Source organism: Petaurus breviceps, unplaced genomic scaffold (assembly GCF_028583685.1).
Source record: "Petaurus breviceps papuanus isolate PSGF00001 unplaced genomic scaffold, PetGlider_PUasm1.0 173, whole genome shotgun sequence".
NCBI lineage: Eukaryota > Metazoa > Chordata > Mammalia > Diprotodontia > Petauridae > Petaurus > Petaurus breviceps.
In genome coordinates, this window is record NW_027185759.1 from 5,706,455 (window position 1) to 5,733,381 (window position 26,927).

General features: G+C 43.1%; 1 protein-coding gene across 1 annotated transcript in view; it reads left to right on the plus strand.

Moving 5' to 3' along the window:
- GMNC (geminin coiled-coil domain containing) overlaps positions 1-26,711 on the plus strand; it is a 45,713-nt gene extending 19,002 nt beyond the window's left edge. Inside the window, exons 3-9 of the mRNA XM_069083216.1 lie at positions 16,156-16,318; positions 16,448-16,700; positions 17,001-17,238; positions 18,670-18,844; positions 20,641-20,720; positions 21,382-21,498; positions 24,595-26,711. Coding sequence (XP_068939317.1) covers positions 16,156-16,318; positions 16,448-16,700; positions 17,001-17,238; positions 18,670-18,844; positions 20,641-20,720; positions 21,382-21,498; positions 24,595-25,248 — 1,680 coding nt within the window. The 3' untranslated portion in view covers positions 25,249-26,711. The remainder of the gene's footprint in view (positions 1-16,155; positions 16,319-16,447; positions 16,701-17,000; positions 17,239-18,669; positions 18,845-20,640; positions 20,721-21,381; positions 21,499-24,594) is intronic.
- Positions 26,712-26,927: the final 216 nt, after the last annotated feature.

A 26,927-nucleotide genomic window follows, 5' to 3' on the forward strand; every position in this document is an offset into this window, starting at 1 on the left:
CTGCTTCTGTATAGGTTCTAGGAAAATCACAGCCCCAACCCAAGCACATGCACAGCCAGTCTTGCGTCTAGAATAAAGTCATGCATGCTCTCCTCTTCAGGCAGAATCTTGCCAGACACAGGCCTGGGAATGGGAAGAAGTTGATCCTCAGAAGTTAAACACAGACACTCCATTTCTTTACACATGTTGCTTTAGACTCCCCAGAAAGGGGAGTGGTGGTGGATGGAGACAGAAGAAGGGGCTGAAATGAGCTTTCCATCCAAAATTTAGTGAGCCCAGATCCAAGACAGATTCCAAGCATGGTCATGCGGACCAGAGGAGTGAAGGGTAGGAGAGACTGGGGAGCCCAGTGGCCCTGCAGGCAAGAAAAGCCAAGTTAGAGTATGCCCTTAGACATTTGATAGTTGTGTGAGCCTGGCCAAGTCACTTACCTTCCTTAAGTCTCATTTACCTCATCTGTAAAATGGGAACAATAATAGCGGATATCTTCCAGGGCTGTTGTGAGGATGCACTATGAAAATGATGGTTAATATACATTCTCTTCCTGTGGGCAGAGCTCCCATGTGGAACAGCAGAGTGAGTTGGGGCTGGAAGCTGAGGTGCAAAGAAGGCACATGTGCAGAGGGCGCTGTTCTGTGGTGTGAATGGTGACAGAACAGATGCCTCTGGCCTCTTCTCCCCTACCCTTTTTCAAGACAGATTTCTGTTTCTGCTGGGAAGGGGGCAGCAAGAGGTTGGGACCAGGGGCTGCCACTCTGCTCCCTTTGGGGAGAGGGCTACAGAGTTGAAGTTCTATCGATCTGCTCGCTTCCATTTTATTCATCTTGGGGATGGGACTGCATTCCATCTGACTTTGAATTGCTCTGTCATTTCTGGGGGCAAGGTGAGAGAACCCAGCTCTACATGTCGAAGGCTTGAAATCTTTCCACCTAATACCAGTTTCACAATGAACATACAACCAATGGCAAATACATCCATTTACCTAAACTGTATGAAAGCAGATCAGGAAATGTACACATAGGAGAAGGTGCATCAGATAACCCTGAGTGAGGACAAGATAGCTCAGCCTGACCCGGAGAGAGGGCTCTGCATCAGGGTCAAGGGAAAACTCCCTAAAGTCTCCAGAGAATGAGCTTGGCTAGAGACACGATGAAGACTGCCCTGTCCTCTCCTGTCTCCCCAGGGTCCTGTTCTTCGGCAGCTTGAAGGGGGGGGGTGGTCTCTTCCATCTGCGCGCACCCCAATGATCAGTCCCCAAAGCATGACTGGCTAAGAACTAAAGCTCTCCCTCTTGCCTCTTGTAATCTCTGCCCCTCCTTTTCTGCAGGATGGGGCATTCATCACCACCAAGAAAGAGATAATCCCATAACAGGAGGCTGGGAGACAGGGTGACAAATGTACATAGAAATTCATTTAGTATCCTTTGCAAAGCGATATACCATATGCTATGCATTTTAGATTAATTCTGAGAAGAGTTCAATAGGCTTCACCAAAATGACAAAGGGGACCAGGACACACACACACACAGCCATAGACACAGACACACACAGAAACGGAGTGAAAAATTCATGTTCCACTTTAAACCATCCCCCATTCAAAAGATGAGGAAACGGAGCCTCAGAGTGTTGCCCACGTAGACACTGCTTCTGTGGTCCATACAGATAACCAGGAAGTCAGAACTTGCTGTTTGAAATTCTGTGCACAGGGTATGGAATTCACACTTCTGCTAAGATACAATCCATGCCACATAAATCTGTGACTCTATGACAATGGTTTAAACTAGAAAATGTGGAAGAATTCTAGAATCTATTTCTGTTGAGGCTCCCAGCCATGGATGCATCTCTAAATCCCACTGATTAGAATTCGGAGGCAGCCCAGTGCCTCACTCTCTGATGCCAGGCTGGCAATTGGACTGATCCCCAAACTCACGAATCATATTCACTTTGTCCTTAAGAAGCCCATGCGGGTCAGAGAAGAAGAAAATACAGGCTCCCTCCCAGAAAAGCAAGAGGAAAAGAAGCCTCTCCCTCCCCCCAATAGAGTGACTCAACTTCAGGGGGGCCTGAGAGACAAATGGGAGCCAACAAGACACAAAGGCCCTTTTCCCTTCTCAGAACCTCAGTGTTTCATCTGTAAAGTCACAGGGCAGGACAGACCGATGTCCCTTTCTGTTCCAGATTACTTGGAGCATGACGGAGACCTACACATATCTGCTTAAAGGGGGATCTCGAGGAACAACAGCTTCTCCATTTAAATCAGAGGCCTGAAGTTTGAGGGAGTCGTTGTTAAGGTGGAGGGAACCTGAGTAAGCCATCTCTGCTCCTTGCTGGCGCCTCAGCCCCTCCTCCTCCTCCTCCTCCTCTTCCTCTTCCTCCTCCTCTTTCTCCTCCTCCTCCTCCTCCTCCTCCTCTTCCCCCTCCTCCTCTTCCCCCTCCTCCTCTTCCTCTTTCTCCACCTCTTCCTCCTCCACCTCCTCCTCTCTTCCTCCTTCTTCTTGTATTCCCTGTGTTTCAAACAGTGCCTGACACATAGTAGGCCCTTAATCAATTCTTGACTGCTTCGCTACCTGGTGAAGACCTTAGGGTGAGTGTCAGGAAGATACCTTGCAGGAACTGGCCACATTTGTCCTGGAGAAGAGAACCTTGTCTTTTGGAGGGCGCTGGCTGTCCTAAAGTATTGGGAGACAATCTCCTTGTGAGCCACCTGGCTACCTCGTGCAGAAGGCTTTTCCGTGCTCCCCCTTCACCAGGGCCTTCTCTGAGATCCCTTCCCATTTCCTCTGTATAGGTCTTTCATGCCCACAGATATTTAATTGTTGTGTTCTCCATTAAGGTGTGAGCTCCTTGGGTGGGCCTGGCTCAAAGGAGGTGTTTAATAAATGCTTGTTGACAGTTTGGAAGAGTTGACAGGTTCAGAAGCTTTTCTGCTTGTTCCATGTGGCCCCAGGGGCCAAAGCTCAGCTGAATGAATGGAAGTTGAAAGGAATGTGATTTCAGAAAGATCATTCCTACAATTAAACCAGGGGGGAGGGGGGGCTGGTCATTCTGTCTGTCCTCACTGATGCTGTCAAGGCCAGGTACGTTATACTGGGGACTATTTCGATTCTGTTTGGAATCAATAGTCGAGGAGATGATTCCACCTTCCACAGTCGCCATTTCAAGTCCCAGGGCTTCCATTTCTTTTCTTTGCTCACTACTCAGCTGAGATTTTAGACCTCCTTTTTCCAGTGTAAATGGAAAATATTTTAATTAACTCTAAGCAAAGTAATTCTTCTAAAATGCTCTTCTAGTGAAAATTCATTTTCTAAAGGGAGCTTCCCAATGCGGACCTTCTTACAGAAATGCCCAGCATGATGACTTCAGACGCATCCAAGCGGCTCACCCCAGGGTGAAACAGGGCATAGGACTTGTCCGGGACACTTTGTCCTCTTGGGTGACCTGCATGCTTTTGCGAGTCAGTCTGGTGAAACTGGGGACCCTTCTCAGGATCGTGTGTTTAAATGCAGAAAACAAAATGCATAAGATTCCAAAAGGAATCAATTCTGTTATGTATAGTAGGGTCAAGACATCTAAGGACCCTTCAGATTTGAGCTGCTATGAGCTCCTGAATATTTCACAGGCAAGTGGACAGGCCAAGAAGACTGATGATTGAATTCAAAATTGCTCTGTCAACTTTCTCCATGGCAGAATTTGGAGTAAGATGCCACCGTCTCTAACTTTGCAATTTTCAGTTTTTAGCAACATTAGAACTTTAGGATGTAAAGGTTAAAAGGAGATCTTACATAGATACCAAAGCAATCTTTTACTCATTGGTACCCATGAAGCCAACCACCATGGACCCTTGGGTACCAAAGCATCCTTGTATCACCCAAACCCCAAAGAGCTGGGGTTCTTGCTTCTTTCCTTTGCCTGCAGTCCTGGTCATGTGGGCCTAAAAGACCTTAGATATTAGGCATAGATGCCTTTCATATAGTAGGTACTTAATACATCTTTACAAAGTGGATTGTATTGAATGGGAATCAGAAGGAAAGGCTGTTGTTGGATTTGGTAAAACCAGCTTCCTGATCTGACGCTCACCTGTGGCCTATACCCTTGCCCTCCTTTCTTCTATATAGAGGAATGATTCCTTAGTCCTGGTGGGGGAGAGATACTGACATACACTTAAGGAAGGGATGTGCGTACTAGATTCAAGGATGATAAGCCTTGCGTTTGCACTTGTTGTGTGGCCTTGGGCACAGCAGTTTACCTCTAGGAGAATCATTTTTCTTACCTGCAAAATGTGAATAATAATTAACCCTTGATGTCACCTGGGAAAAGAGGCAGTAAGAAGAGGAGAAAGCTGACCGTATGAAAGAAGTGAGGAATGACTATTGGACAGCCAATTGGACAGCTCTGTTGACATGCTTATGATGTCAGAGGAAAGTAAGAAAGTTCTCTAGCACATGAGGTGGAGGAAGTGAGTTTGGGTAGGCCCCCACCAAGAGCCACACATGATGGTCAGGTGCTGTGACAATGGCCTGCATCACTGAAAGGCAATCTCAAATCACCAAAAAGAGAGTCTTATGAGAATCTGCACCTAAATTATACCCATCCTGCTTCCTCACTGAGGTTCCAATGAGTTAAGGACAGTGGAAATAATTCTGACATGTTAACCAGCCTCATCATTTAACATTATTAGTCTCATTAACCCTCTTTCCTGATATGAGCTGGGAAGATAGACCAATGCTACCACCCCCTCACGCTATGGGACCTCTCACAGTCTGATTTCTGCCACATTTTAGCCTCTCTCAGGTCACAGCACCCTTAAAGTTATAAAAATTTATGAAAAGAACAATCATATTGAGATACTGCTTCTTGATCAGAGTAGAAAGTACCCATTTTTCCTTCCACACTTCAAAGCACACACACAACATACATAAATATATACATACACACATATATGCATATGTAATTATTATATTATTAATAAATTAAATCATTATAATATTTTTTACACACCCACATACACCAAAGATTTTTGTTCCAACCTGACTCCCAACAGTAATGGGGGAAAAAAAAGGAAAATGCTGTAGAAAACTGCTACATGTACCAAAAAAACAATGTATCATTTTGTGTCTAAACTATCCTCTCGATAAACATTCTTGGTCGCTCCTAAAATGACTCTGCTTGATAAACTAACTTCAGGATATCAAAAGCTCCTTGAGTCCCCATGGATGGTCCTCTGCCCACTAGAGCAATTCTCCGACTTCTTGGTAGCCCATTATCTTGGGCCGTTCCTCTCAAGCTTGACAGTCTCTTTCAATTTACCTCAATTCACTATAACAAGCATTTATTAGATAGCCAGCTTGTTTACAGAAGGCACCCTACCAGAGGCTGAGACAAGCAAATATTTGTTGTTGTGTTGTGGAGTCTGCCCTCTAGAAGCTGCATTCCAAGTCTGACTTGGGGCAGGGAGGGGTGGGATCGAAGGACTCTGGCAAGTGCTTCACAACAACATCTGAACATATGTGTGCAAAACACACTTTTCAGTGTCCTTAGTATTACTACTGTTTTGTCCATCTTCTTGAAGTAGAGATAACCAACTTAACGATACATCAAACACTGCTTTGTATCATTTACTTATTTCTGAGATACAGAAGTTCTCATGGAAATTTGCAATCTCCTCTCTGGAGATGATGGGCTGGTTGTAGCATAACCCCTATTGGGAATGCAGTATCAACCCAGACATGGAAATTCAGAGCATTAAATACACAACCCAAAACCATCTCAGGAGGGAGAGCAGGGAGGTAATTTGAAGGAGCAGGAAAATTCTTCCTTGTGAGTTAGATAGGAAGGGTACTCTGAAGAAAGAGGGGAAACACTAGATGGGAAGACATTTTAGAAAGAGGGCAAATGGTTAGGACATCAGGGTCTGGAAAGGTCAAAGTCATGAAGGACAATTGTGTGAAAACAAACCAGAAGGCTTGTGGAAGGCTGACTGGAGGAGATGTTCAACAACAGTCTATGGATTCATATGTTCTTCTAGCAGCAGAGGGAAGTCACTAAAGACATTCTTTTGTGGGGAGAGTAACTGGGTCAAATATTTGTTTCATATGATCAAGCAGGGGGTTAGGTCATTGCCAGGAGCATGATGAGTTCCAGAGGAAAGAGACTGGAGACCAGGAGGACAAAGAAAGACTGGACAATATTTGATAGGAGCCTAAGTTGGGCCAGGGCTATTTGAGACTACAGGTATGTAGTGAGAGATGGTGAAGAGATTAGATCAAATGAATTTGACAAACATTAGATCAAATGAACTTGGCAAACAGAAATAAAGGAGAAAGGAAGAATCATCAAGAAGGAGTTCAAGGTCAGGAACCTTGATTATTGGTAGCATGGTGGCTCCTCTGGATAGAAATAGGAGAATTTGGAAGAGAGCCAGGTTTAGGGAGAAAAATAACGAACTCAGTTTTGAACATACTGAGTTTGAAATGCTGATGGGACATTTCCCTATGTCCTCCATTCAAAAAGTATTCAACATTCCAAATGCATTGCTATACTTTTTAATTTTATTTTTAATTTCCTAAATGAATGTTCTCATACAAATGTCAAAAGACAATGACATTTTTGTGATTTTTTTGAATATAAGCAATTATTTATCATTTGTTACAACCTACTCAACTATGCTTGAATATAATAATAATTTATATTCCCATTTTCCCTTGGATAAAGTAAAATTATGATTCTCCTGAGAGTTAGTGTTCTCTGATGCACAACAGAGCTCCAAGAGAGTGGAGAAGATTATGGGTTATATTATTAATTTTGGGAGGGAGGGGGGAGGGAGAGAGAGAGATTGCCTTTTAGCAAGTTATATTTTAACAAGGGAAGATAAAACTCATGAAGTAATGGTGAGAAGAGAAATAGTTTTGGGTCTGGCAAGTCTTGTAAGTGCATGTACAGAGCAGTGAGTTGATATAACTTTCCAGAAATAATGGCACTCTTGATTTGGTTCCTCTGCTCAGAGAATGAGGTCGAAACTTAAGTTAGGACAGGGGGTCCAGGGTAGCAGCAGGTTTCAGGATGACCTAGGGGGACAAGTGGATGCTATATGAAAGCAATGCATTGTGTGGTGTATTGGGTCAGCCACTATTTCACAATTTCTTAGCCCACCTCTATGACATATATGTTTATTCAAAGCTATAGTTTTACTCACTAGAGAAAATATAATAAAGAGTAATATTGCTCTTGGAGTTATGTTACACAAATATGTCCTGGGTGAATAAATCCAATAGCTTTTCCTGAGGGAAAACATGGTGGACTGCATACCCCATGCCTATCAGTGGTACACTGTGGCAGGCTAGAAGTTAATGGCAGGTGGGGTAGGGTGAGGATGATCGTGAGGTATCCTGGTCTGGTTGGACCACATGAAAAATACTCTGTCTTGGCCTGAGAGGTGAATTTTTAAAAGGATTTTTGATTTAATCCTTAGTCAGGCAAGTGGATCCTGAGGAAGATTTAAAACTGTAAGGATGACTCCCATTGACATACTGCTCTACCTTTTAGAAGCAATTTTCCTTTTGCCAGACAAACCCTTCCAGGTCAATGGGAATTATTATCACTCCCATTTTACAGATCAGTAAACCGTGGCTTACAGAGCTGAAGGCCCTTGTCCAGGGTCACCCAAGTAGTGAGTGCTGGAGCTGCAGTTCATGACTTCAAGAATTTCAAAGCACCATAGGCACCTGTAGTTTGAGCCATGCACTATGAGTTCCCCATTACTTGGAAACTTCAAGCACAGCCAGCACCTGGTATAGACTGAAATCTAATTATGGGCTGAAAGGAGCACTGAAGTGCATTATGGCTTGGATTCTAGAAGGACTGAAGAACAGAACTTGTCATCATTGTCAGAAATGACTCACTTCAGAGAATCACAAATTGTGGCATTGGACCCTGCCCCAGAAGTTAATGGGAGGTCCTTTCTAGCATCCTGTCTATAGACTATGATAGGGAGGAAGGGTCCCATATGGAGGGTCAATAAGCAAACCTCCAGTGGGCTCACTGCTCTAGTTGGCCCTCTCTATATGAAATGAGTTGTCTATTCTTGCCTTACCATCCACTCAAAGGCAGGAGAAATCTTACTATTGCTTTCTACCTTATCCTTGAATCACAGAGATTCATTACAGCAGGAATCAGCAGTCAGCAAAATTTTCATTCCTTAGAATGTCACCAAAATCGCACCATTTTGTATTCTTCTCTTTCTACTTTAAGGCAATCTTTGAATTATGATGTTTGGGTTTTATATCATTTCCTCTTCAGTACCAAGCAGACATACAGTAAAAGTACCAAGATCTCTTCAATAATCTGGTAGTATTGGGCAGCAAGGTAAGATTCAGAAGAAATGGCTGATGGATAAAAGGGACTTTGCTTCATCATCTTTAGAGAGAGAGCAGTGCCCCTAAAGGCAGAAGACATTGGCATAAAGAGAAGAATTCCTCATCCTTTGCAATATGGCTCAGGAACAGTGTTTCTCAAACAACTTTTCATGGGGGCACAAACAGGCCCTAAAACAAATTTCATGGCCAAAAATGAAGGCTCCCTGCTTTCTTTCTTATGCTTGGACTAATCTGATGTGAGTTCATACTTAAATTTAGGGTTAACGGAAGTGAAACAACAAAGCTTCTTCCTTACAAAGGTTATCTCCCAATAAAATGTGCTGCCTTGGGCCAGGGAAGCCTTCCCTCATCAGTCTTCAAGGCTGCGGAAACACTTGTTCCATGTCTTTTCTCCACGACTTTTCCTCCTGTACTTTAATGACTCTATTGGATTAGCTGACTTCAGAGGGCTTTTTCAGCTTTGCAAAAAAAAATCTGTGCTACTGGAAGAAGCAACATGACTTCATCATTAAATATTTTGATACATGTGGGTACTTTTAAAAAATCTCTTTGGAATACAGACCTATTGGTAGCATTGCTTCCTGTTATAGCTCTTTGGCCATTGGTGAAGTTTTCTACTTCACCAATAGTGCATTAGAGCCTCACATCCCTTCCAATGTTTGTCAGTTTCCTTTTCTGTCATTTAGCCCATCTGATGGGTGTGGGTTAGTGCCTCAGAGTTGTTTTAATTTACATTTCTCTAATCAATAGTGACTTGAAGCATCATTATATAATTACAAACCCTTGGTTACTTCATCTGAAAACTACCTCTTCATATTTTGCCATTTATCAATTGAGGAATTCTACTTATTTCCATAATTTTGTCTCAGTTTTCTATAAGTTGAAAAATAAGTTCTTTATCACAGAAACATGCTGTAATATTTTCACAGTTATCATTACTATGTATTACTCTGCATCCTATTATCATTGTATTTATCCTCATCTCTCCCTACTTTCACTCTGTCCATTCTCAAAAATCGTTTTCTTTTGAATTTTACTTCCCTGAATCTTCCTTTCCTTCTATCAGTGATCCCCCTTCTCTCATCCCATACCGCACCTACTTTCCTGTAGTGTAAGTAACAAATGACTGTGTTTATTAGTCCTTGTTTGAGTAATCCAATGACAATAATGTTCATGTGCTCCAGCTCACCTCTCCCATCTTCCTCTCCACTGTAAAAGCTCTTTTACACCTCTTTTATGTCAGATTATTTGCCCCATTATACCTCTCCTTTTCCCCTTCTCCCAATGCATTCTTCTTTCTCATACTTTAATTTTATTTTTATTGATAAGCATCCCATAATATTTAACTCACATCCATTCTTTCTATCTAGATATACTCCTTCTAACTGCCCTAGTGATGAGGAACTTTTTAGGAGTTACAAATATCATTTTCCGACATAAGGATGTAAAAAGTTTAAACTTATACAATCACTTATGGTTTCTCTTTCCTTTTTACCTTTTTATGTTTCTCTTGAGTCTTGTATTTGAAAGGCAGATTTCTATTCAGCTCATTTATGTTGTTTTTTTTTTAATCAGGAATGCTTGAAAATCCTCTATTTTATTGAATGTCCATTTCTCAACCCCCCCCCCCCAGGATTATACTAAGTTTTGCTAGGAAGGTGATTCTTGGTTGTCTTCATAGCTCTCTTACCCTCTGGAATATCATATTCCACGCTCTCTATTAATTTATGCAGAAACTTCTAAATCTTATGTTATCTTGACTATGACTCCATGACATTTGAATTGTTTCTTTCTGGCTGCTTGCAATATTTTCTCTTTGATCTTGGAACTTTGGAACTTGCCTATAATATTCCTGGGAGTTTTCATTTTGGGATCTCTTTCAGTTAAGTGGCCAATGGATTCTTTCATTTTCTATTTTACCATTTGGTTATATAATATCAGAATAGTTCTTCTTGGAAATTTCTTGAAGGATGTCTGCTTTTTGTTTGTTTTTCTATTTTGTTTTTTAATGTTTTTTTCTTTATTTTTTCTTCTACTTCATTTATCAAGCCATTGACATTTTTCTTCATAATTTTCTTGCATGACTTACATTTATCTTCCCCTTTTTCCTTCTACCTATCTTAATTGATTTAAAAATCATTTTTGAACTCTTCTATGGAAATAAACCAATTAATATTTTTCTTTGAGACTTTAGATGTAGTAATTTTGACTTTGTTGTCTTCTACTGAGGATGTGCTATAATCTTCCCTATCAGCATAATAATTTTCTATAGTCAGGATGTTTTTTCTTTCTGCTGTTTGCTCATTTTTCCAGCAGATGTCTTGACTTTTTAGTCTCTGCTAAAAGGAGCTGTGCTTTTAGAGTGTAGGGGTCACTGTCCTAAGCTTTGGGGTTTTTGTGAAACTGTTTTCACAGATAATTCTGGGGCCTTGTAAATTTTCTGGTTATTCCAGGGTAGTATGATGTAGGGCTAAGCTTCACAATTTTATTTGGTCTACTGTCTTCTTTAAAAAAAAAAAAAATTCCTCAGTGCCTGCTTTGAAACTCAATCTTTTAACCATTTAATGTAATTTCATAACACTTTGCTTCATTTCAAATACACACCCATCTTAATTTTAATAATTTATTGCAAATTTGTGGTTTTTTTTTCTATGAACTGAAATTTTGATGATGCCACATTATGTATCCATGTTGTATCATACCGTAAGCTAGTCATTATTTGCACATATTCCTGCAGATTCATGCTGGATTTCAAGAACATTAGAGACAAATTTTCCTCCCAACACTTGGTTGTTAAGACATTTCAGACAACTTGAATACTGATTGGTTATAACTTACATTTTGAATATTTATTTGGAAAATAATGTAATCACTATGACTTTAATCCTGTTACACAGTAGACAAAACACGTGTGAACAGTTTTTCAAAATTTTCTTCTCTTCTCTTATTTCTCTATGCTTTCACTGCCTCCTTTTTTTATTCAGTGGCCTCCATTTGCACTTAAGGCTACTACTGGCTCCCTGGATCATTCCAGTGTTCCACAGGAGGTGTTATCATTGGTCACTTTGGAAAGCTCTGACACTGAGAATTGTCTTTGCTTTTGTCTCTGAGCGACCACAAACAACCTTTTCTCCTTTGAAACTCTGTCTAGAGCCCCAGCTTCCTTGCTACTACAAGCTCTTCTGTACCCCAGGAGGGAAACCCAGATCCAAGTATGGGCAAGGCAACAGAGACCTCCCCCTGCTCCCAAAAAAGGGACCCCTGTACATCTCCTTCTAACCAGTTGTTTGACCTCTTTACCATCAGTGGGCTTAGAGGTCTGGCAGCTGCCACTGCTGCCCCTGATTCAGTCACTCCCAAGGTTTATTACTGGTTTGCTGGGGCACAGACTGGCCTGTGCCAGATTGTACTCCAGTCTCACCCTTGTATAACCGATCTTTTCTGCTGAACCTTCAAGTTGTCTTGGGATGAAAAAAAATCCATCCTTCTGTGGATTCTGCCATTCCAGAATTTATTTTGAAGTATAACTGAAAGATGTGTAGAAGGGTTTGGGGGAGAGCTCAGCTTATTCTTTGACATCTTGTCTTCACTCCCCACCCCTACAAACCCCCACCCCTGATTGACAAGCATTTATTAGCCACTCTATGGATGCAATGTTGTGTGGTAGAAACAGGGAATGTGAAAATGAAGAAGAAAACAAAACTTTTCATTCTTGATGAATGTAATTCTACCAGGAGAATGAGAGTTCCTTCAGGAAGGAAAGGATGGCATTCACCCATGTTTCCATTCCACTATTGGACATCTGAAGTCCCACCTAGAACAATATCCTACCCCCAACCCATAGATTAATAGTCAAAAATAGGCAAGGTGGAGTTGTTTGAGGAGTGCAGGAAATAGGAGAGAAAAGCTTAAAAGACCTTTTTTAAAGAAAAAAAATAGGGGTAGCCAGGTGGCTCAGTGAGTAATAACACCGGCCCCAATGTTGGGATGACCTGGGTATCGAATCCGGGCCCAGACACTTAGCACCACACCCAGAAATAACTGGCCGTGTAACCTTGAGCAAGTTACTTAACCCCAATTGCTTTAAAAAAAAAAAGAAAGAAAAAATAGATGAAATAATGCATTTCTCATGGGATAGAGAGTATAGTCCTGCAGCTGTGGAAAGAAGACCAAGTGAATGGCTCTCTTCTCTGTAGCATGGAGGCGGGCTAATGGCTGAATAGAAGAAAGCATTCTCCAGGGGAGAAATGAAATCACATTCCATATGCCAGCCTATTTACCACCCAGATCACCTTTGCTCACAACTATACATCTGACTGTCTACAGATTGTTTCTGCATGCAGGTCAAGTTACCACCTATTTCATCTTTGCCCTGCTGGGAGACAGTACCCCGACTCAGCAACTCCTCTGTTATTAGCCCCCTTTTCATACCACCCTCTTAAGCCAATACAAAAGGCAGATTTATATGAACCTTTTGTTCATAGAGGGAGAAACCATCATAAAGGATTCTTCATCAACAAGGAAAGGTGTGGCAAGTCCATCACCATAGTTAAAATCTAGCACTTTAGCACAAAACAGGTATTCTAAATATTGAGGAAGAGGGAGGTGGTTCGTGAGCCACTGATTTTCCCTCATCTCTCTGATGATATCACAATATTGTGAAGGTAACCTAGAGAACATATGGTGATAAAGTAAAAGCTGTGTCTATACCCTGTTACTGCTTTCCTTAGTCTTGGGAGTTCTCACTTATGGAATCATGTGGGTAGCTCACTACTTGATGGCTGAGTATTAGCTCCAGGGGACCAGCATGCTTGGTAGCTTCAAGACAGGGGGAAGAGCCTTTGTGGAGAATGACTCCTGTGCTTCTACCAGAAGGCAAAAGAAGTATTGTGTTCGATCTTCTGTCTCTGACCTTTGGCCAGGGTATTTTGTAGCAATTATCTCAAATAGTAGGAGACACCAAATTAAATGGAAGGAGAAAATCATTAGGGCACCAAAGAGCTTTAAAGTTTGGAAAGAAAGGAAAGTAAATAGGTGTGAATTCTAGAGAGACCTAACTCTGGCTTTGTAGCTAGAGCTACAAAGAGCAGCCGAGCCCAAGGAAACCAGGAGAGCTGTCATCCCAACAGAGATGTTGCTGTACCCATAGCATAACCACACAGTGATGCCAGGAGAAAAGAATGGATGCCCAGACTCTGAAATAACAAAATTGGGAACTGCCTTGGCCATGTGTGTTTCCCACATGTGAACCCCACTTGCAGTATGCGCGATCTGTGCCCCTCTTCTCTCTTATATTCTATATATTTGTTGGAGAGTAACACTCACCATTTCTGGGCAGGAGGAGATGTCTCCAAGCCACTTTTTTCTATGTCACCTTAAGTAGATAGCTTTGCTTTGAGCTTAGTATTTCTACTATCAGACCACTCCGTAATACAGGCACACAGTACGAGTAGACTAGTGGGGGCTTCTGAGTGATAGTTTTCAGACTCTTCCAGAGTGCCTTGGCATCTGTGGGTAGCCACACCACTAGAGGATGCAAGGAAAGGCTCTATTTAAATAAATGTCCCCCTCCAAGTGTCAGGGTTATCAGGTGTAAAAAGCTATACTTTAGATCATCTCTGAGATGCTTCCTACTTCAAAATTTGTCATTTTGTAAATAAATTTTCAATAAATTGCACTCATTTCTGTCCACTTGCATCACATCTTACATGTCTTATTCTTCTTCCTGACTTTCATTCATTGTTATTGGTCCCAAACCATTACACTTTAAGACAATGCTCCCCACTATCTTCCTATACCAATCCACCCCCGGCACATCACTCAGCCCTGATTGCCTCTATCCAGAAAGAAAACACTCAATTAGAAATTATATAAATGTTATCCATTATTAGTATGGGATTAGAGATTTTGAGATGAAAGGGGCTAACTGCACTGTGAAGCCCCTTTCATATTAAAATCTATATGCTTATACTGATGGTGGCTAGCATATATTAGGAGAGTGTGTCACATTTATCCATTTCATAGTTAAGGAAATTGAGGCTTAAAAGGGAAAGTCATTTGCTCAGGATCACACAGCTATCACATGTCCAAGGCAGGATTTGAACTCAGACATCAGTCCTTCATGACTCAGAACCCCTGCTCCATCCATGTCCAAACCGGCAATCTCGTGTCCTATTTTTTTTTTGTCAAGGTAATTGAATTTCTCTCTTCTCAATGAGACTGTTTCATAAAAGTATTTTTTTTCCCTTCTTTAATCAGTATTCCTTTAAGAAAAGCAAAGCAGTTGTCTGATCCCCATGCAATTTTGCCTTCCTCTCCTGGAATGATGTGCTTTTCTCTTGTACCAATTATGTTAAAATCAAACATGTTCCCTATTATCCTCCACCCCATCCCTTAAGTACAGGAATTGTATCTTCAAGACATACCTGGAGGCCATTTCTCCCCTTTCTTTGGTACCATGTTGTGCCTGAAATTCATTTCCCATTTATCAAGAGTCTAATTGTGAATCCTAAAGGCTGAGGAACTGAGAATTATACTTGTTTAACCACTGCTTCCTGTTATATGAATATTAGGGTCCCCCAACTTTGCTGGGGTCAATCAGCCTCCCCAGCAATAGGAACAGATGATTTTTAGTGACTGCCTGATGACTGGGTATCAAGATGATCTGTTTCACTCTGCAAACCAGAAGCAAACATCTTGGTCTCCGATCTGGTTACATGAAGCTTGGGCCTGCTTGTTCTGAGATGGGCAGGACACTGCTTCCTCCCTCTTTCACCCTCTCTTTTTCCATTCTTTCACTTTACTGCCCTTCAGTCTGAGCAGACATGGAGAAAACATTCTGAGAAACCTTGGAAAGACACTCCTCCTTGGTTTGTTTGTATGCTGTGTGTGTGGGCTTCTTCAGAATCCGAATCAGCTCCTATGAATGAATGAACGAATGAATGTATGACAAACTCAGAATTTATTAAGTTAAACTCAGCGCTAAGGTCTGGGGGGACAAAGGCCAAGGCCCTTTCCTCAAAGAACTTCCCTTATAATGAATGGAGAGAACTCACCAAGGAGAATGGTGGCTAAGACGGTTTGGACTAGAATGTTTGGTGAAAGAGTGGGGGCAAGAGACCGCAGACTGAACAAAGAGAGGCTTGATTGGCTGTTGGTTGGGAGTAGGGGGGAGAGCACTGGGAAGTTTAGACTCCTACTTGCCCGCTGAGGTATGGGCTGGCACGGGCAGAGAACCTTAGGAAAGAAAACTAGATTTAGTGCTGTTGAAAATGGGAAAGAAAAGAGAGATATTTTCTCTCTTTTCAGGCCTGAAGATACGCTGCTCAGGTAGGTCATGGAGGGATGCTTGCTCAGACAAAGGTCGGATTCCAAGCCTCAGCTTCCCCGTGCAACCTTAACATCAGAGAGCCTTTAACATGCCTACAAAGCACAAACCTGTCTGTTTATGCCAGTCACTCCTTACTAATGTCTGTGACTTGGCACTTGTGACTTCCATTGTCCGGCCTCAGTTTCCTTTTCTTTAGTGGAGGGGGTGGGATTAACGTCTGGCGAGGTCCCTCCCAGAACTAGACCTGAGGAGCCTCCAGGCTGCAGGGAGCGCCAGCTGGAGCTGCAGCCCGATCACCAGTGCGGAGCCTTCTTGGCGGGGCTACCTCGGTCAGCTTGAGCGCTCCCCGGCACGGCTGGCGCCTTCTCTGCTTACCCCTCTGCTCTCTTCCCCGATTCCTCTCGCCCCTTTGGCCCATCACGGCACAAGACTGCTCTCTCCCGAGTCTTTGTAGCCGGGCCCCTCGGATAACAGCAGCAGCAGCGCTGCTTTGCTAAACTCTCTGGGCAGCGGTCTTCTCTCTGCAGTGCGCTCCGTCTGTGGGATTCCGACTCAGTTCCGCTGGTCTCACCCAGAGCTGAGCGCCGACGCCAGGGGCATCGTCACGGCGCAGCTCGGCAGACTGGCCAGGGCGCCTGTTTTGAAATGACTCTGGGCAACCTTGGTTCCGCTTCTGGGCACCCCGAGGCCCGCTGCTAGCCCCGAACTTGGCTCTAGTCCGGCTCTCCGGGCCGTTCCCTTCCCAGTCTGTGCGCGGGCCACGGTGACCTTAGAGCAGCCGGATGCCAGTCTGTGCCCTCGCGTCACAAGTTTGACAGCTTCGCACCAAATCAGATTGCAGGGTTTCCAGAAAGCCCCGAGGCGTCACTGGGAGCTCCTGGGGATTAGAACTCGCCTCCCCAGGCTCGCCCCCTCTCTGCCTTTAAAGCTCCTCTGTGGGGCGGAACTGGGGAAAGTGCGCTCCCGGCTGCGGCTCCTGCGGCCCCAGCCAGCAAGATGGTAAGTGGGGATTGGGAAGGAAGGCTCCTTCGTCTTGGGGCTGGGAAAGAAGCTGGAGCTGAAGGTTGAAGAATTCTTCCAGCGGGGAAGCCAGCTTTCTCTGCCACCTGCCACTCCAACTAGGTTCTCTCTCAGCGCTAGCTCCCCTTCCTCATTTCGCTACATGTCTCTGGCTTTCTCCACCTTCCTCTGAGGCTCGCCCTGCCCTAGCGCTCGCGGTCCCAGTACCGTATTCCCGTTCCCAGGATTTCTTTGCAGATTTTCTCTCACCTCTCCACCTTACTGTGATTTTATTTGCAGCTATTTGGGCGTCCCAGTAGAGCGTGAGTCTCTGTTGTGGGCTTTTCTTATTGCTTCAGTTATTGGTTATATGATAGGGAAGCCCTTCCTGAGCCCAGGGAGTGAGCTTGCAGACCCGCTCATAAAGAAAAAAAAAATACTTGATAAACTTGGCTCAAATTTCTGGGTCTGTGGCATCCAAGCTTGGTTGGCTTCAAAACGGGACCTTTTTCAGCTAGTTGCAGAGAAAATGAACAAGGCATGACTTTTCTTAATTCCCTGCCTCTCCCTCACCCTTTCTCCCTTTGGTTGTATTTTGCCTAAGAAAATTCTAATGTGATGATGATCAGATCTTTCTCAGTTTTAATGCTGCGGAAATAGGTGCCTTCTGGAAGATTAAACATTTACCTATACAAAGAAAATCAGTTACTGACCCATTAACGCAGACGGGCTGTAGCCTGGTAGCCTGATTTTGCCTTGCTCTGTGGAGACTATACCTGCTGAAGGGGGGAGAGAGGGAGAAAGGGGATTCCTTACATTAACTACTGAAATGTTGAGTGATGGCTGTGCTGGAGGACCGAGACCCGACAGGGAGGGGGATTAGGGCTGGAAGCTTTCCTGTCTCTTTTTCATCCAAATTGAATTGCAGATGTGAGCTGGAGTCAAGACTGGGACTTAGGAGGTGATCATTGAGATGCAACTGAGTGGACTCACTGCACAAACTTAACCGCTAATTCATTTTATTAGCTTATGTACAACATGTATGTATGAATACACTCATGCTTGTATGTGTCAATTGAAAGGTGCAAAAGCAGCAATTTCCAGTGCAAGAACTAGGCTTGGAGCCAACTGGTCCTTGAGTACGTTACAGTATTCCTGGCTTGGACAAGTTGGACATGAACTGTCTGCAGGAAAACAAAAAAGAAAACGCCCCCCCTTTTTTCTCCTTCAATATCCCTATGGGAGGCGGGGGTCTATCTCAGGTTAATCAAGAATGGTTTCATTTCTTGGGGTCACTCCTCCTGTTGTGGGATCCTCTGACCAAATCAACACAGAAGGCAAGATTGGGGTCTTACTAGTTTGGCCCTTGCCCCACTTCCTCCTTAATCACATACAATGATGTTTGAGCAATGGGGGGAAATAGATCTCAGACTTTGTGTCTGCTGATAAAGCAAAAGTATATGTTGGATCTGGGAATTAGTTTTGTAGGGTTTTCTTTTCTCCCCATGCCCCTTTTGCTTTTGTTTGAAGGGAGTGGTATCATAGACCAGCTTCAGCAGGGACAGGTCAGGTTCTCTCTTGTTTGTGGTTGGTTTGTTTTTTTGACAAGCATTGGGTGAGAACATTCAGAATGCTAAAATTTTAGGATACTACTTACAGCTTCTATCTTATGTGACTTTTTATTTGCCAATTAAAAAAGAAGAAATACACTAGAAAGGAAGAAAGGGGATTGAGATGCTCTAGGTGCCCCAAAAGATTGGCTCTTCGGTTTTGCTTCCTGGTGAAAGCAAGAAGTAAAAAACTACCTTAAGTGCAATTTGGTTACTCACAGATGAGCACGAGCCAACTTCTCATACCTTCACTGTTCCTTTTAATTGGATCTAATGGCTCCTTCCTCCTCCCACCTTGTCTGTCCTGCTTGGCATCACCCCACATCCCTGGACCCCACCCCTTGTGTTGTATTTTACAGAGCACCAGTCTCCCCTGCCAAGATCAGCACTTTGCAGGGGGCCGGGACTATAACTGCCCCCATTCCACCTCAACGTCAGCATCCAGTGTTGACGTTTCCAGGGAAACTTGGGTCTCTTTTTGGGCTGCTGGTCTCCTGGACAACAGAGAACAGCAACAAGAGCCACAGGCACGGGGTAAGTCTTGTTCTTCTCCTTTCCCCAGCACTGCTCCGGGGACTTTCCTGCCCCTAAACACACCAATGACACCCAACGCTGAAGGGTGCCTGGGAAGGGGGGAGGGAGCTCTGGCTAGACAGAAGAGGGGCCTCTTAGCTCATGTTCAAAGAAGCCCATGTCATCATGCATCCAGGAACAAAGTGACCCACTGGTTTCTCCCTGGCAAAGAGGGAACCTGGGGAGGTCACCTTCTTGTGCAATAACATTTTTCTGTTGGGTCACCATGGGTGATTCTGGGAAAGGGAAAAGGACCATTGCATGCACTAGGTGATCTTTGGTGGCCAGGAATTATGTTCTGTCCAATTTCATTGAGCTCTTTTGGAGTCAAGATGCCCTTTGATGCTCAACATTTCCTATTAGGGGAGTCCTGCCTGTTTGGTTTGAGAGAAGGGAAGGATGTTCTTGGAGATGTCATCTCCAGAGTCTTGTACGTGGTAAGACATCATTCTATATGACTAAGACAACACTTGTGTCTTTCAGGAGTGGACATGTAGAGGATAAAACCCTCTCCCTGCATGGCCAGGTTATGGATTTGAATTCTCACACCATGAACCCCAATCCCTAACTGCGATCAATATTCAGTTAGTATTAAATGACCTTCAGTAATGTCACTTGCTGCAGAAACATCTCAATTTCTAAGAATGGAAGCTGTTAGTTGCACCAAACAGTCCTTTCTCATAGATAGTACATAGCAGTGAAAATACACTGGAATTTTGGGTGGCCTGACATGGTTTGCAGCCCTCTGCTACCATATATTTGGAATCAGATCAAACTGAGCAATTGAGGCCCAAATCCCCAACTCCTCCTCCCCACCCCACTCTTTAAAATGAGCACACTTTAATACAATGAATGCTTTTGAAACACAGAATATCTGTTTGGAAGGAAAGAAAGATAGAGGCATTGCACATATATATAACCCATAGAGCCATATCATAAGCATTATTTGCTTTAATCTCATGTGGAAGTTCCCATTGCTATTTATAATGTAATTAGCAATTGTTTGGGGGACAAGAAAAAGGGACTAGAGATGATACAAGTGTAGCCAAATGGCACTTTGATAGTAGGATGGGATAACCCAGGAAAAGTTCATGGAAGATCTAAAATCTTGACAATGCATCCACCACCAAATAGGCAGCATCTGCCCATGCAGATACAACAGAAAGGGATGTGGGTTTTCCCTGAGGACACGATTCCATTACCAACAGAGAGATATTCTTCAGATCCATTGACGGTCTCTTGGTTGTTTTGTGGTCCAAAGGTGGCAAAGAAAGGTTAGATGGGGCAATGTTCTCAGTGGGAAATTACATACAAAAACATACACATATGCATATATACATATGTGTGTATGTACATGAGTGGTGTGTAGACATGTTGTAATATATATGTGTATAGTATATCATATTAATATATAAACTAATGAAACCATACAAACTTATTGCATTATTTCTTTTGAGAATACATCATATATGTTTGCATGTGCACTTATACCGTATTTTGATAATATTTCACAATCAATATGTGCAGTAACCAAGTCACCTTTATGGCCACCACACACCAAAATCTGTGGATATTTTTGTCCTCATGAACTCATCTATCTGAAAACGGTAGGTGGCTATTCAGGAATTTTCCCCTATAGTCTCCTTGGCAGCAGTTATTAAGATGCTAACACATTTCCTTATATATTTCCAAGGCTCTCACACATATTCTCTCACAGGAATAGGGTCAGAAAAATGTATCTTTCTATCTTCCCCCAGAACAGTGCAATGATTTGGATTTCTTGGATTTTTCTGGGGAAGGGAATCAGCTATCTTCACAACTCTACAGAAACAAGCAGGTAATGTTGATGTCTGGGATAAAGTAGCCATGTGATTTCCCACAGAGGGTGACAACTTCTCATGGCTACCACACCTCTACTCCCTCTTCTCAGTCAAGAGATGGTTTTCAGTATGGAATTCCAACAATCAGCAAAAGCCCAAGAGAATCCAATGAATGAGAGAAGTTGAGGCAATCTTGCCAGTATAGCCTTCCTATGTTGGAGGTTTTCTTGTTTGTTTGCCGAGGAATTTAAAGCCAAGTCCTATGAGATATCATCAGACTGAACTCAGCCCCTGTTTGAGTGGTAGAGAGCCAGGTTCCAAGAGGGCATTTTCTCCACATGCTCTTCTCTCTCTTGGAGCAGCTATTGGGGGCTTGGGGGGACACTTCTTGCCTGCACACAAGCATGTAGGAGTCATCCTCCCAGAGTGGTCATATTGGTAATGTCACAGTCTTGTTAAAAAGTTTGCAAAGTATAGGCAAAGTTGAAAGCTGAAAACTGAACAGTCAGGTGGGGGATGGGAAGAACGCTCTGAATGTGGGGCTAGAGTTTCCCGAGATTGTCTTCACAAAGCAAACAAAGGCATAATGGAGTCGAAGCAGGCCCATGAACCAATTGATAAAGTTACAAAGTCAATACTGGAGAGCAGTGTTCACCATTGTGGGCATCTCCTCCCTAGCTCCAAGACACCCTGTTGCAGAAGGAGGAAGAACTCGCTAGGTTACATGAAGAGAACAACAGCCTCAGACAATACCTGAACTCGGCTTTGGTGAAATGTCTGGAGCGGAGAGCCAAGGTAGGAGATGCTTTCATTGTGAAACCGGGAGGGAGTTGGTTGGGGGTCAAGGAAGGGCTGGAGAGTGTTGTGAGTTCTGGGAAGAAATGGAAGATGTTGAAAAGGTGCCTTTGGAAATATACTTGTAATGCCATGACAGCATAAGCTGGCTTAATCAATCAATCATTCAATCAATCAGTAAGTATTCAGTACCTACTGTGTGCTAGGCACTGTATTTGGTACTGGAGATTCAAAGATAAAAGTGAAATGAAGCACTCAGACAGCTTACTTCCTAATTGAAGAGACAACCTTTGAGAGAGCACACACACGCACACACACACACTGAATACATTGTAATATGGACCAAGAGAGTGCTAGCATTGTGGAAGGCAGCATGTGAGTCGAATTTGGAAGGAAACTGGGCATTGGCTTAGGCACAGGTGTGATGTGAGCACATCTCAGGCAGGAAAGTGCTTCATGGACATTTGCATGAAATCTGTTTCTGAGAATTCATTAGGAGCTAGATTCTATCCCTGTTTTGCAAATGTGGAGGTTGAAGGTCTAAGGGTCGGTGACTTACCCCGGCTCATAAAGGTTTGCCGGCCTCCCAGTGAACAGAATAATAACTATGATTCTGGTATTTGGGACACATTGAGTCATGTGTAGAGGTTTGGGGAGAAAAAAACAATCTGAAGATACTCCTGAGGAAGTTAGTAAAGTGCCCACTATGAGTGCTGCTGAGTTTGGGCGTCTTACGTGACTTCCATCATCGATTCTGCAGCGGCTACATTGCTAGACCTCGGAAAGTAATCCCCGGGAAAAGGCTCACCATCAAGTGGGAACATTGTGGTACAGACCATTACATGGTGAGGAAGTATCGCTTTAATATTATTAGGATCATTAGGACATCATTAATAGATTGTGCAAAGGCTGGATCTCTCCATTCTAGTTACAGATTTGTATGTCAATTCAGTATTGGAATTAAATTAAAGTTAGAACTGTTAAAGTTACAACAAGCTATCTCCAGCTCCCCATTTCTGTTCTATGGCACTGTTTTATTCATCTTCTATCATGATTATCAACACTCCCATCATTATTTAACCTAAGTTTGCTCCCAAGTATTTGAGTACTTGCAAGAAAGGGAGTTGCCCTCTTGTGGCTTTAGTCAGAAGTGACTATGTCTCTTATGCCCAAACTGGCATGTCAAAGAATATACAGAGTAATTCTATGGGGCTCAAAGACCTTCTTTATGAAAGAATGTCCCTGTCAGTGCAGAGAGAAATCCATCTCATCTATAACCCCCCCAACCCCCCCCCCACCTTATAATGACCCAAAGGGTGTCTCCTAACATCTTGGGATGTTTTCCCCCCTTTTTCTAGGTATCTCAAAACTGAGTAGATGGCATTAAAGCACAAAGAAATAGCCCAGTGTTTACCATTCCTTTTCCTTTGCTCTTTCCTTCTTTTCCTAAAACTCCATAAAGGGGGAAATTAAGACAATTACGGAGATGAAGTTACAGAGTTTGTTCTTGCACATACCAGGGAGCCTTATCTAGAGAAAGGTATTGATGGAATCACAGCCTCAGTCACAAAATGGGGACTGCTCTTTTCAAGGGCAAATTGACAAGTTTTGATAAAGTGTGCTCTGGTTTTAGTTTTGTTTTTGTTTTTCTATTATTTTGGTTTGTCAGGCCAAAAAGGATTTGTTTATAATGCTGGAAGAGACCACTGGGGCCATCGACATAGTGCATACATGTGGGTCTGTGCTAGTCTGTTAGGTGACAACTCAGTCTGAATAAACATCCTGGGTTGCATTAGAAAGTCAGCTTCAGGACAAGAAAGGGAAGATCAAAGATAAAGAGTAATGGCAAATGAAGGAAGGATGGTATGGAGAGAAGTGACTAAAATGAAATGAAACACCATGGCAAGAATTCTTAAACTTCCCTTGGGTTATCTTCTTTGGCATTCTTATGAAGCCTGTGCACCCCTTCACAGATTCATGTTTTTAAATTCGTAAAATAAAATATATAGAATTACAAAGGAAACCAATTATACTGAAATAAAATCATCACAAAATGCATTTTTTAAGTTTGCCAATGCCAGATTAGTATCTCCTGTACTATGCTGACCAGAAAGGAGTTGGCCAAAGGGAAGTAGCCATCAGGGCTGCATATTCTGCCTTCAACTCCATGGGCCAATAGACATCAGACTCCCTTTTAGGCACCTACTTTGTTCCTGCTTCTTTTGCTGGACTTCAGAAGAATAAAGGGATAGAGACTGGCCAGATAGCAAGTCTCAGCTCATCCAGTGTATGTGGCCACTTTCATTGTCAGTTTTCAGTCCTGACTTCTTGCCAAAGTTCATATATATTTGGGATTTAATATGTGATGTTAAATAGGGTGTGTCATCCCTCTGGGCTTAAGGTTTTTTTTCCCCTAAGTATAAAACAAATAGCATTTCTGAGCATTGTGAAGGAAATTTCAAAATGCAATTTAGAAATCATCACTTTCTCCTCCTTGTCCCTTCTTTTGTTGAACAACTGTAGTGGGTTGTTTTACTTTCTTTGTTATTTCCCTTGCTTTAGTGTGAGCCACAGAATAGATTTTTATATCAAACGATGCAGTTCAAACCATCCAATAGCTGCAAACTCTGCCTTCCTATATTGTTGCACACTTCCTTGAGTGCTTATTCCAGGTCATAGGACCATGCATGTCATACTGGGAATAATTTTTGAGGTCACCTGTTCCAAGGCAGGTGAGGAAATGCAGACCCAGAGAGACGACTGGCTACACTGGCACCAAAAAGCAGGCCTGGCTTCGGAAGCCAGCTTCACAAACTTTCAATCTAGAGCACTTTCCATCCTTTCATGTTGCTCCAAGTTCCCTGAGGATGAGCGTCCAGAAGGCTGAAAGCTTCTGCTTGGAAACTGCAAGAATGAATGTCAAGAAACCAGGGTCACTGAGCTTCTGCTCTCTGTGTGTGAGCAGGTACTTGGAAACATCAGACACCTGCTTAATTGATTGAAAGTGACCAATAAGTGTGTCCTGTAGCCTCTTTTGGGGAGGGCTCCTCATTTTTTTTATCTCTTTACAAGTGTACCAAATTTTGTTTCCTTTAGAAATTACTGATGCAAAATGGACCCACCCAACCCTATGGATGCACAGAAAATTGGAAGAGGAAACCAAGAGAGGGAAGGTACCCTGCCATGGATACCCCCCATCCCAAAAACGCCAAGAGAAACCTCTTTAGTGAGTTTGTTGCCTGTGAGGGGCAGCCAAGTCCACCTGTGGACTCCTGGGTCCTGAAGACCCTTGGATTGAAAGACCTTGACACCATTGATGATAGTGTGCCAGCTAACTACAGTGCCGTGCTCTGTCAGCCTGAACGGGGAGCTTTCCCACAGTTTCCTGGTGAGGAGGCCAGCTACAAACATGGTGGCATTGTGGATCTGCCCATTTCTTATGAGAGGGCTCAGGTGGCACCATTGCACAACACAGGCAGCCAGCAGGTGGTGGACTTGCCCTTTTTCTCTGGGGGGCCCAACCAACCAGGTGCTTTACAAACCATGTCTAACCTTTCCCCCAACCTTTTCTCCCCTTTCACCTCCCCAGGCTATTCTCCTGATGTCTCACCCAACAAAACTGATGTGGCCTTTTCCACGTCCCTGACACCCCACTGCCATGTGAAAACCCATTCTTTCCAGCAGGGACAAGCCTTTGTACGCCGAGATGAAGGAGGCTGGAAGTTTACCTGGGTTCCTAAGCAGTCTTAGGAAACCCCCAAGTAGTGAACACTGCCACCAACCTGCTGAGTGTTTACAAACATCCCTCTCATACTGGACCCTCACCTTTGAGGACTGGAAGTAATATCTGAAGTCTTCCCTCCTCCCCTCCAATGCTTCTACTTTGCTCCTCCCTCTCAGTCTTGAGGCTATTACTTTTCAGAACCCACACTGAAACATATCTGTTACTCTTTCACATGCTCCTTGAATTTGTTTACACAGAGTCTTATGGTCCACTTCCTCCCTTAGACCTTGGACTTGAAAAGGTATTTTCTTTCTCGCTGTCTATAGGTTGAAAACGTAAATACACTGCTCCCATTATAACCAGTCTGACTACTTCTCTCCCTTAGTTAAGCAGTTTGCACATTTGTGGTTTTGACTTTTGTTCTGAGTCTTGTTTTCTCCCTAAGCTGGCTGTCAGAAGGTGTTCGACTATGTGGAATGTATTTCAAGGTCATTTGTCTACCATCACCCTCAGCCTAGGCCCAACACTGCTAGCAGAGGGAGGGTGTGCATGGGGGCACTGCTGGCAGTTGGGGAGGTCTCTTTGCCTAAACCACCTAGGGCAGTTTTTTTTTTCCCAGCGTCTACACCATGGACAGCAGTAACCTTGACTCCCCACCCACAGGGAAGATGATTTGATTTCCAACATCAGTTTGTCGGCTTCTTAGAGGACCCCGGTATTTTACCGCTAGACAGCAATACTCAAAGGATAGGGTTTGCATGGGTCACTGGACATCTGTATTCCCGTACTGCACAGTACAAGATAAGGTTTCCCAAGGAAAGCTTGAAGCTGATGTCCTCTGAGCAGCCCTTCCCTTTTGGAGCATTTTAGTTCCAGAGATGCTGCAATGAATAAATGGAAAGTCTTTGGATATGATGAAACACGGACTCTTGCCTTTTAATCTGATGTTAGGAATTTTCTTGTGAGATAATCTGAAATATGATGCTGAGTCTCTTATTCCTGGCAGCAGCCCACTTCCCAAACTGGTTGAGCCCATGTTTTTACTCTGGACTGCAGACTGGATGATTAAAGAGCCAGAAAATATAGCCCTTTAGGATTATACTAAGGAGGTCTGCACAGGTAGCCTTTAAATTAAAAATCTGTGACCCTGATAATTTCCCCTCTTGACTAAAAGAAAAATATAATTCATTTGCAGTAACTTCCAGGTTTCTCTCCCTCCTCCTCTTAAATATACTTTCCAGAAAAGGCCAAACTTATAGACAAAAAGTTATATAATGCCTGGACACTAAATATTTAAGATTCATTTAATCATTTAGCCTTCTAGTGGCCATTGACTTTCTCACCTATGAAATATATAAGGCAATAAATGAGTCCACAGATACAAGGGAGACCCCAAGCTATTTAAGGTTAACATGCCAAGAATATGCTTTTAATTAACTTCTCAAACTCAACTATCAGATTGACAGTTCTCAGAAAATTTGAGATACCATAAGATGTATCAATCTTTGCATCAATGCAGGGGAATCCCTAGCATACTAGAATTTTTATGCATAATTTCTGTTGAGAGAGGGAGAGGGGAAAGAGATGGGGAGAGAGAGAGAGAGAGAGAGAGAGAGAGAGAGAGAGAGAGAGAGAGAGACAGACAGACAGACAGACAGAGACAGAGAGAGACAGAGAGAGAGAGACAGAGAGAGAGAGACAGAGA